Source organism: Thermobia domestica, chromosome 11, assembly GCF_964235325.1.
Source record: "Thermobia domestica chromosome 11, izTheDome1.hap1.1, whole genome shotgun sequence".
Taxonomy (NCBI): domain Eukaryota; kingdom Metazoa; phylum Arthropoda; class Insecta; order Zygentoma; family Lepismatidae; genus Thermobia; species Thermobia domestica.
The window spans coordinates 141585821-141598268 of NC_137464.1; the positions used below are offsets into that span (position 1 = coordinate 141585821).

The window sequence follows — 12448 nt, forward strand, 5'->3', positions numbered from 1 at the left end:
AAGTGCTGTGTTGCCAAATACTAACTTAATTCCATCTATGGATTTTGTTTACAAGTCCAGAAAGGTGCTAATCTCAATAGGCAAGGTCGTGTCATGGTTGGTGCAAGTGGGGCGTCTGGTCTAGACCTCACGGTCTAGGAGTTCCGCGCCATACGAAGCAAGAATTAGTCGGTTTAGGAAAAGTAACAATTTACTCTTTCCAAATCATCCTTGGGAATCAAAGTAAAAATGATCATTTTGTAAAATATATTTATGACTGTATACTATTAATATCGCGAAGTCCAAAGACAATAATGGCAATATTAAACGTAACTGATGAACACCCACTATAACCTTTTAACACGAGAGAAGTTTCTGTAAAGTTTACGTGGACTCGATATGAAATTGTAGATTATAAAACACTAAACCTGAGTGTCTTCCATGCAACAAAATAACACACCCCATATCAAAGGGTTTCCATAAGTAAGAATGCACCGATAATTCACGTTACGTTAACACTGGAGCGATCAGTCTTTATGTGACACTTATGAGGTATAAAAAGATACAATATCTTTGAATGTTGTATTATTTACTTACCGGAGAGATTTTTGTTGTCGATAATGGCAGGAACTTTCGTCTGTGCGAAAAATGTTTCCACTACACTAGTTACCGACGTCGAATATACCCCATCTGACACAACCTGCTTTAAGCTCTAAAATTAGAAATCAAGAAAATAATTTGGATCTATTGTATCCAATATTATCATGTATGGTATTTACATAACTTAGTACTACTGAACCTTTAAATTTAACACTGAAAGTGAATGAAAATTCCAGTGAATCTTTACCGTTATTTTTACAGGGAACTGATTTCCTATATAATTTTAGTTTAGAATCAGCTTTTAAAATCTTAATGAAAAAAAAAAATAAGAAACAAATGTTGACATAGCACTAGCAGTTTACTCCTGTCTTTTAGATGTTAAAAATACTTTAAAAATGTAGGTTGGATTTATCATTCAAAGATTTAAGAACATTAGTAGTACATGAAGTCGTTCTACTGAAATGAAATTTTTAAATTTCGGTGCAAAGTATGGGGATACTCTAAAGCATTACACATCGAAAACAGTTAAAATTAAAATTAACTGAAATTATGTTGTTCGTGTTGTGAATCCTATACAGGTTTTTCGAAGAGGAAATATCAGCACTGCAGAATTTGGTAGGAGAGGTATCACAGATATTTTCCGAATAGAAAAACTCTAATTTATTCGGTGATTGTGAATGCATTCAAATCTTAGCGTGAATCACATTCTCCGACCAAGAGCATCATCAAAGTCTGTTGGAGAAAGAAAACATTCTTCATTGAAGTCCATTCATTAGTGAAAGATTATTTTTTGATCAAGTTGATACGCCGCGAACACGAGCATGGGAAACATTGCATAAGTAGAAATTGTAATAGTTTCATTTGCAGCATGTACAACATCTGCACCAAGGTGATAATATTAAACGTCTATGTTTTCAATGCGTAGTTGCCAACCGCCATCAACTTTTTTAAATACTATTTACCGATGTACCCAACTTAAGCTGAAATAATATCAAGGACAGTCACAATCGTCATACATAGTCAAGGAATAACCTACACAAAATAGTCAAAACATAATTGCTAGTATAAGTGAATAGTAAATGTGTGGTGTGGTTCGATCAATGGTGTTCGGGACTGTTATTTTGGATGAACGTATGTACATAATTATTTTCATTTAAAAAGAAAATCCATCATAGGAGGAGTATGTACTTTTACAATGATGAAGCCCGTCCTCAAAATGTACTAGGTTTTGGAATACGCATCAACACAATCGTTTTCAAAACGGATGAAGGTTACCAAGATCATCGAACTAACTGGACAGATTTTAGTTTATAAGGTTGGATGAAGACAGAGATGTACAGACCAAAAGTACGATGATATACTCATAAGATGCATTATGGATACAGTAAACAATCGTGGTAAATCACTCCGACAAGAAATGCACTATGGTAGGATAAAAGGAAAATAATAATAATAATAATAATAATAATAATAATAATAATAATAATAATAATAATAATAATAATAATAATAATAATAATAATAATCATAAGTTGATCTTGGCGGTGGAATTTTTGAAAGTGTATTATAATTTCTTACTAATGCTTTCTTAAAATGCTTTTAACTGAGGATAGTCATTGTACCTTTAAGTGGTTATTGTTTCTAACTTCATTTAAGTAACCAAATACGGCAATTGTTCTTAACATGTGTATTTCCAAACTTTTGACTTTATTACTATCTTTTCGTTATTATTATTATACTGCTGTGTAATAAAACACTGACATTCAACAGGCAAGCGACATATGTAAATTGAAATTATAATTATTTTAAAAATTTTATGACGGTTACTATTAAACAGCATGTGATTTTGGAAACATATTAGACGAAAAATAGAGTTCTTTCAAATTATTTCGTCTATCTCGGTGACAGTGTTTCCAAACGAGGACCCAAAACTGTTGGAAAAAGGGAAATATTGGGAAGATAATCTATAGGGTTCCCTTCTATTGTTGCTTCCTTCTCGTTTAAACTACTTTAACTTAGTGCTTACTCATAAAAAGGCCACTTTACCACAATTGTAATGAGGTATAATTTGTAATGCCACACCGAAATACAGCATATGCAAAAATTACAGAAACCTGATAACATCAATACAATAAAGTGGACCCCCTGCCCCAGAAAGCTCGGAAACTGTTAAGTAAATTGCATATGTTCATGACCTCCCGCACCACCTCATACAATGTTGACATTTCACCTTTCGACACTGTACTATTATATTTATCCTCTTCTTTTAAGCATGATTTAAAATTTCAATTCATTGCTATACAAAGATTGATGCGATTTCTTCATTTAAATACTAATCCTTTACAAAGGTCAATGTGTAACATAGAAACAACTGACTTGTCTGTGAATTTGAAAGAAACAAAGAAAACACTTGCCTGTAAACTCGAAAATTTTTCTCCTGAAACATCAAATGCTCGTTTCGAAGCTTTCTTTTCACTCAAAAGAAAAATATCATTTAATCTCTCCTTCAGCAATTTGTATTGATTGAAGAAGTTCACTTCGTCAGTAACTTCAGCCTGTATATCAAACAGCTGTAAATAAGTATAATATAAGTACAAATGTTGTGGTGATTCAATAAAGTTACTAAGTAAATATGCATTAAGGATTGAAAGAAAAACTTACTCTACATCAGATGGTTCTCGGAGTACAAGTTTCTGGATAAAAGTTTTAAATCATGGTATTATATTGGTATCTTGCAAATGTCTCCACGCGTTACTGTGGGCAATATTTTATGTTCTTCCTTCTGTGCCTTTCATATGGAATTCGTTGAGCTCGAAGTCTTGTACAAAATTCAAATATCTTCTATGGGAATCTTAGTGAATGACCCCAAACGTTATTTTCTCTCTTCTAGGTCAAGTATCAAAAGACGCTGAAACACGTATTTAATTATGGTAGATGAAAAGCTCAAAAACAGAATATCTTGTTTTTGTCTCTAACACAACATAATTCCGAGATACGACATTCTAACCTTCAAAGGTTGCGAGATATTGTAACAGTATGGATTGGCTTGAATTTTTAAACCAACCCTCGTATTATTCCAACATCAATTCTTGGAAATGAAATGCGACTAATCAACAGTTGGAGAAGAACAATGCTCAGGAATTTCTCACCCAAAAGGTGCCTCACTTATCCAGACAGCTCTGCTTCCTCCCGTCAGCCCATATTTGGAGGAAAAATTCTGCTACTCTCGAGAGAAACGCCCACGCATAAGTCCTCATGACGATGACAGAGTTTTACGTGACAATGTGAAGTCTATCAATAATTGTCGATTGTACAACTTATTCGAACAATCAGTGTTTTTAATGTGATTTCTATTAACCGGTGGACCATTCATTATATATTATTAACATTATAATAGTACAAAAACTTAATGTTCTCTACGAACTATATTTTAGTTTAGTCAGTGTATTCTCGCGCTGTGAACTGGCAACGATGGGACGCCGGAAGAGAAGTGTGTGTGTCTTGTTTGTGCCACCATGTGAGCTGAATGTACTGTTTCTGTCTTCACGAAAATTATTGAAGTATGTAAAGTCTTAGTGTTTAATTACCGAAACTAATCATTGCTTTTTGATATACAAGTGAATAATGAAAACGACATAAGAAAATAATGAAATCCACAATTCGCAATGTCAAGGAAAGCATCGACTTCTTCACCAGTTGTAGTTGACTTCTTCGAATGAGGAAACTTATAGAAGATGACGCAAAACTCATCCTTCTAAAACAGTGGACTAGTGAATTGTATTCGGTATAGTCGCCGGAACCGTCGTGCGCGTTTACAGATCGTCGCGAAATCCTTTAAGGGCCAATTTCTTTTCGAGTGAAATGTTAAAAGTAATACGAAAATCTTAGTATTGTTCTAAATCATATGTAGTGTAACCCACATAGTGCATAATAATACAAAGTTATTTACAATTCTTGTTATCATTTCTAAAAATGATGATAGTGCTAATCAGATGCGTTTAGTAAGTTATTTTTTTTCTTTTCTTAGTGATTGAAATGTGTACAGGTTAGAACGTATGCGACATAAAGTGTTTATCAGAAGGTAAGGTATTTATCAATAGAGAAGTTCAAACATTTACTTTCGTCTCCCACTACTCGTCTGGTGTTAATCACGCATGGCTATCCTACCTTGCACTTTTTTACAGGTATTGACCAATGTATCTTGGAGCTGACGTAACAGCGATGGTGGGTATATGGCCTAGGCCTCTGATACATATAACGCCCGAATCTTAGGACCGTGGAGGAGTGAAGATACTTGTTTATTGCCAGTCTCTTACGTCAATTTACTAATTTGTGTATTTGAATGAAGTTGTAAAGGAGACTTTGAGAGATCCAAGGTTCGAATCCCAATGTCATTATTATTAGTCGGTCTTCTCGAACTGGAACAAACGAGTATCGAACCCTATTCCCCTTATATCTGGTGCTTCGAACACGGACATCCGGAACTCGAACCCAGAACCGGCACTCCCATTATATCTGACGCACCGAACAAAGACAGATGCTTTAGTGGGGAGAAAGCGAATTTTTGAACTTCACTATTTTGTATTCAATGTCTGGTGTGTTGTGTTTTGTAGTATAATATTTTGCAATGTCAAGTCCTAACGAAATGGAAACACTGCTTGACGCGGTGAAAAAATTGTCCGCGGATTTAGCTAATACTAACCAAGTGATAAAAGATAATCATAATGAGTTAATCAAACAAGGTAATAGTGTAAAAGCAGAAATTATAGAGTTACGTGAAAAACATGAATTTTCAACTCAGGAACTTACGAATGGTATACAGAGAGTAGAAGCTGAGTGCAATGCCTTTAAAGTAGAAATTAAAGTTGAAATTGAAAATTTGAAACATGAAGTTAGGGATTTTAAGGCAGAAGTAAATGATCGTTTCAATGAAATGAAAATTCAAACGAACAACCAGCTGATCGAGACACGGAATGAGTTGTCATTAGCTATCCAGCAGGTTGAAGCCCAAAGTTGTATTTCACTAACTCAAATGAAGCATTATTTTCAACAGATTTCTAACACGTATGAGTGTAAAATCGTAGACCTTGAGGAGAAAATACGTAGCAATCGAAATTCATTGGTAGACATTGAAAGTTAAATTCAAGCTCACCAAGCACAGGTAGTCCAGTGCATGCAAAAGGTAACTCTAAATGAAAGTAGTGTAAACAATTGCGGCATGGAAGTTGATCGGATTAATCAATCGTTACTTTTTCTCAAAAATACAGTAGATCGTTGTAACAACAGTGTAGTAGAATTAACAAATGATAGGGAAAAAGAATCAAAACAGTATGTTCAGATCCAGAGTACTGTTTTGGAGGTTAAAAATGAAATTGGTAACCTCAAACAAGAATTGCAAATGTTACAAGCTCAACTAACCTTAACGCAAAAACAAATTCTGAACTTGCATGTGGAATCTAGACCCAGTAGCATTGCTAATACTCGTAGCGTAACTAATTCACTATACAGTAGTGTAGCTAATACCTCATCAACCCGAAGCTCCACTAGTCGTAGTAGCAGTAGCAGCACTAACACAAGTTATGAATCTAATAACAAACCAAAATCTAAAAGTAAAAACCGTAATCGTATTCACAATAGAAAACCAGTTCAGATTACGAATGCTAGGCCCATTAAGCGTAGTGATATTGAATCGTTTGAAAAGTTCTTAGGACATGAAAGCGAAATCACAGCTTCAAACTTCTTGGAACTGTTTGAGAAAAATGTTAAATTAATGCAAATTCCTGAAGAGCAGTATTTAGATATTTTAGATTTCTTGATGCAAGGATCTTCCAAATCTTGGTTCCTTACTCGTAAACCTGACTTTAAATCATATAGTGATTTTGTTTGTGCTTTCAAGCAACAGTTCGAATCTCCGCAAGTTGTAGCTGGTAAAATGTCAGTATTGCAATCCAAAAGGTACGACCCTAAAGTCGACGGTACAGTTTACCAATTTGTAGCGGATCGCTACCATAAAATTCGAGAATTGAACGAAAACGTTAGTGAAGCTTTTATTTTGAATACAATTAAATTGTTATTGCCTAATTATTTTCAGAAACAATTGGTTTTGTTACCATCCTTAGATTTACAAAGTATGTTAAATGTTGTTCAAAATCTGGAAACATTGTCGAAAAACAATGACAACTTTAGAACAAATAGTGGATTTCTTAAGAAACAGATTCGTGTAAATCAGGTTAATGTCCAAGAAAATGAAAGTAATGAACATAATTTTAGAGAATCACAACATCAAAGCGAAAACAAAGGTAAAAAGCAACCCCACAGCAAAGGTAAAAATTACATTTTAAGAATAAGAACAAACCTAGGAACGTTCATTCTCAGCGTAACCCTGAAAACGATAATCAGTATGATAGCCAAGAAGCTATACATTACACTGATACTAGGCGCGCTGATAATGATGGGCACACGCCTCAACCATTTCCAACTTTTCATCCCGGTAACCAACCACCTTTTATTTCAAATTTTAATCAACCTCGTACCTTCCCTCCTCCTACATCATCAGGTAATCAGAGTAGACAAACACCGTTAAACTAGAAACGCTCAGCCGAGAGAGTGCTTCTGGTAGAGCTTATGAAAACTTTAGTAATAGTCACGATTTTAGTAACGAAGAACCACTCACCCCAATTTTTCCTGTGGAATATGTAACGTTGAGTAAAAACATTAATAATGTTGTTAATTGGGACTTACATATTTCTGAAGATGAAATAGAAATTGATGAAAATGTAAGTAAGGGTAATAACACTCGCACTGCAGAAATTTATTGTAAAGTATTAGATATTCAGTTGAAAGCATTGTGCGATACAGGAGCATCAGCATCTCTTATCAGTTTTGAGGCATGGAAACGTATTTCTTCCGTAATTTCACATCCGCAATTAAAACCTGCACCACATATTCTCTTGGTAGATTATTCTGGTAAAAGAAAAAAGCAGGTTAAGGGTGAAGTAAATATTTGTGTGGAAATAGAACACTTAATGTTCGAGAGTTCTGGTAGTAGATGAATTAAACACAGAATGCTTGTTAGGTCGTAATTTCCTCACAGTTGCCCATGCGATGATAGATTTTTCGAAAAACGTAATTAGTTTTTCTGACGGAAAAGAAATTGTTGTTGTTCCTATGCTCATTGAAAAATCTTACAGCAAAGAAAATAGTTGTTGTCAACCTAAGAAGATTTTGACTTATGCTGATCGAATAAATAAACCTGTTGACACTGAGTTTAGTATTTCTGTAGAAAATAATAACTTGTCAGATGAAAGTTCAGAGTTCGAACCCAATCATGACTATACATCTTCAGCATGTCCTGTAATTAATAGTTTGGTTTCACAAAAAGGTAAATTAGAACAAGAGTGGATCCGTGTTTTACATGAACGAGATCAGGCGTATTCACAGTTGAGAAAAGAGTCGAAAGATCTTCGAATAAAAGATCTTAACATAAATCAAGCAGTAGAAGAAAATTTTTTACTCGAGTATTATGGTTTACAAATGTCAGAGATTGATAATGAGATTCAAAATGCTCATGGTAATATCCAAAGTAAACAGGAAAGTTGTGGGGATAAGGTATCAAATGATAATGTTATTTTTGAAAATGTGTGTGCTGTAGCAACAATAAACGAAATTAGGGAAAATGTACATGAATGTGATCATTTAAGTAATGAGGAAAAACAGCAATTATTTGATTTGTTGGTAAGACATCGTGATGTATTCACAGATTATCCAGGTAGATGCAATTTATATGAATATTCCATAGACGTTGACACTACTAACCCCATAGTAAAACGGCAATATACGTTACCCTACCATTTTAAAGAAAGCATTGGCAAGCAAATCGATGAATGGTTAAAAGTAGGTGTCATTGAACCAGCAGTGTCGATACATAGCCACCCAATTTTCTGTGTACCTAAGAAAAACACCACTAAACCTAGAGTCGTAGTTGACCTAACTGAGCTGAATAAGCATGTTAAATTAAGACAATTGAAAGTAAACCGAATTGATGATTTATTATTGAAATTTCAAGGTGCTAAGTTTGTAAGTTCAATTGACCTTGTGTCACCGTATTCACAAATTCCTGTGTCTGAGGAATCTCGTGATTTCATTGCCTTCTCTTGGAACGGTCATATGTACAGATTTACTGTTATCCCATTTGGATACATCAATGGTTCTGTCGCTCTCATAGATGCATTACAGAAGGTGTTAGGTTATGCATTGTATAATAAACTTGTTTCATATATTGACGATTTAAGTATTCCAACCTTTTCTTTTGAAGAACAATTAAATTTATTAGATCAGTTATTTACTAAGCTGAGTGAAGCTAACATGACTGTTAACCTTTCAAAATCTTCATTTTGTAAAACTAATTTTAATTTTTTGGGTTTTGTCGTAACACCTGAAGGTATTTGTAAAGATCATTCTTACGTAGAAGTTATTCGCCAACTACCTCGTCCAACCAATATAAAACAATTGCAACGAGTTTTAGGCCTTTTTCAATGGTGTTCTAAATTTGTACACAAGTTTGCTGAATTAGCTGTTCCTTTATTTGAACTTATCCAGAAAGGGAAAAAATGGATTTGGACTCCAGAATGTGAACATAGTTTTCAGTCCCTTAAAGACAGTTTGGTTCAAGATGTATTACTCACTCACCCAAAACTTGATTCCGATTTTTCATTGATCACCGACAGTTCACAAGTGGCTGTGGCTGGCATACTTTTTCAAGAAATTGATGGTAAACGTAACATTATTGGCTTCTGTAGTAAAACTTTAAATAACGCGCAGCGTGCGTATACTACAACTGAACAAGAGGCGTTAGCAATAGTGATTTCTATTCGTAAATGGGGACATTTACTGTATGGTAAACATGTTAAAGTCTATACTGACCATAACTCTTTAGTATACTTACATAAGATCAGAAATTGGAATTCTCGTTTAGCTCGTTGGAGTCTTGAATTACAAAGTTTTGATTTGGAAATTGTTCATATTCGTGGTATTGACAATAAAGCCAGTGACGCCTTGTCACGTATAGTTTTAGCTCCTAAAACTGAAATTCATACGGTGAATAACCTCGAAGGGCTACCGTCATTTTTCGGAAATATGACTATACAGGAACTAGTCGAAAAACGTGAACATACAGAATATGATTCAATCATGAAATTTCTTCAAAATCCCAATGACCCATACTCTAAGGTGAAAAACCGAAATCTTGAAAAATTTTATAAACTTGAAAATGGTGTACTTTTGAACAGAAATTTTCATTTCCCAAATTCTTGGAGAATTTGCATTCCACCTTCATTAGTTCGTACTGTTGTAGAACACATGCATTGTCAACGAGGTCACTTTGGAATTGAAAAAACTTTTGGTTTTGTAAACGAAATTTGTTACTGGAAATCCATGAGAAAAGATATCAGTAATTTTATTAATGATTGTATTGTATGTAAAGAAACGAAAGTAGAAACATCACCTCCGGCTAGACCAATCGAAAGTGTTACTGTTAATGGTCCTCGTGTACTCGTTTCAATCGATATTTTAGGACCATACGTTTCTTCTTCCTCAGGCTATAAATATGCATTGTCAATTTTAGATGTTTTCACTAGATATTACACTTTGTATCCTATGCGAAATGCTACCACCAAATGTGTATTACGTTGTTTAGAATCATTGTATTTTTTGCATTTGGGTATTCCTAGTGCTATTTTGGTTGATAATGGTAGCTGTTTCATTTCTCGAAAATTCAAAGAAAAAATGTCAGAATATGGAATCAAAATACATTACGTAACACCATATCACGCTTCTTCTAACCCAGTTGAACGAATCCATCGTGAGACTAATCGCCTATTTAAATTGTTCTGTAGTGAAGATCACACTGCTTGGGAAAAATTCATTCCTCAAATTGTAATTTTGTTAAATTATTCAATCTCAAGTAGCCTAGGTGTAAGCCCTGCCAGTTTGCATTTGAATGTAAAGCCTTCTGAATCAGTATTTAAGCATTTTGGTATTGTGGTTACTGCAAAGGACACAGATGAATATGTTTTGTGGGATAACAAATTAGTTATGGCAGATCTGAAAAGAACTGAAATCATTCGTAAAAGAAATGTTAAGCATAACATGAAACAAGAAAGTAAATATAAGGTAAAGGAAAATGATTTAGTTTTCTTGAAACAAACGAATTTGAGTTCAGCCATAGACAAAAGAATCTCAAAATTTCTTTATCTGTACAAAGGTCCCCTGTTGTTTTCTAAAAAGGTCTCAGAAAAGGTTTTTGAGTTAACGGATCCACTCACTGGTAAATGTTTAGGATTACATTCAGTTGACAGATTAAAAGTTTGGAAACCTACAAAAGATACAAAGAGCATTTGGCTTAATTTAGCTACTAAACACTGTGGAACCAAAAGTGATGAAATCCTGAAAGAACAGAGTAAAAGCTCAGAGTTGAATAGTTGTATTGAAGAAGTAACCTATGATTCTATCAATGCTGTAAGGGTAAATCTTTCAAACCAATGTGATTCCAAAATTAACTCCAATAGAATTGGTAAAATTCTTGATGAAATTTTAGAATTAGATTCATATTTAAAATATCTCACTGAATCATCATGGTGTAACGTACATAACTTAGAGTTTGCATTGACAAATTTTATTAATCCTCTCGTTTTGTTTAATTAGCATTCTGGTAAGATCACAGTGATCAACTTAGAATGACTGACTCCTACTGATGTGGTGGGCTACCGCAGCCTTGTTTTCCAACTAAACACGCCTACGTGGTGAACCACTGAGTCACAAACGGGAGAATAAAAAAAAATCACAGAATCAATGTTCAAATGCAAATGTGAGATTAGTAAAATGAATACTTACATGATAATTGTTAGCAACTATTGTTGCATTTACTTTGTATTAATCTTTTCGTTGAATACGAAAACATTTCAAGTAGTACTTGAAGACATTGAAGCAAAGGTCCCTCCACGATTATGGGTTATCCACATTATGTAATGCCCGGAGTAGGCAATTTTCTTATTAGTCCCCTCTACATTATTTTTGAATTTTAACCAAACGTTCTAACTTTTCAATTTGCTTCGGGGATGGAAACATATTAATAAATAATTGGAGTAGGGTCTTGTGAATTTAATGCAGGCAGTATATTTTCATATACTTCGAGCGTGACGAGCTCACATATGCCTAGTTTATTTCATTTCATAGTAAATGAAATATTTTTAGTGTTATATTTACTTATGTGCTTTTACCATGTAATTTTAATAGAATATGAATTTGTTTGCACTATATCATATGTTTTAGTTGTGTTGAATTATTTTGAATATTCTTGATAAATATTTTGTGGTAATATGTCAGTGAACATACACTTTTGAATTTTATGAATAATGCTGATGTTTTCATTGTAATAAATTTTCTACACATATAGTAGGAAGGAATATCTCATTTTCGTGAAAAATAAAATCATGATTAGCTGAATTACTTAGTGGTATATGCTATTCTTGAGTGATATTGTGTGTTTTATCGTAGAATTAAGAAGTATTATTGCAGAACCTTAAATCAATTTTACTATTTTAAACTTATTGGTATACATTTAGTTTGTGTTATTGTGCATTGTTAAGTATGGCATTGAATACAATACCTTACCAATATGCTTTATTGAATATATTATTATATTGAACATATTAATATGTTTGTGTAATTTAGTTTGAATTTTGAAAGACATTATGAAGTACAATGCTGAATAGTATTTTGAATTACAAATAGCCATTTATTTATATTCAAATATTGAAATTATTTTGTTTATATTTCAAGGAATAATTGAAATAAATGAAAGATAAATAAT

The 12448-nt window shown here is 33.5% G+C and overlaps 1 protein-coding gene across 5 annotated transcripts in view; it reads right to left on the reverse strand.

Annotated features, from left to right (window-relative positions):
- Sptz (zinc finger FYVE-type containing 26 spastizin) overlaps positions 1 to 12448 on the reverse strand; it is a gene marked incomplete in the record, with an annotated part of 1794825 nt that overhangs the window by 1149407 nt on the left and 632970 nt on the right. For all 5 annotated transcript variants that reach the window (XM_081731160.1, XM_081731159.1, XM_081731161.1 and 2 more), the window contains 2 exon segments: positions 577 to 691; positions 2994 to 3149. In XM_081731160.1, coding sequence (XP_081587286.1) covers positions 577 to 691; positions 2994 to 3149 — 271 coding nt within the window.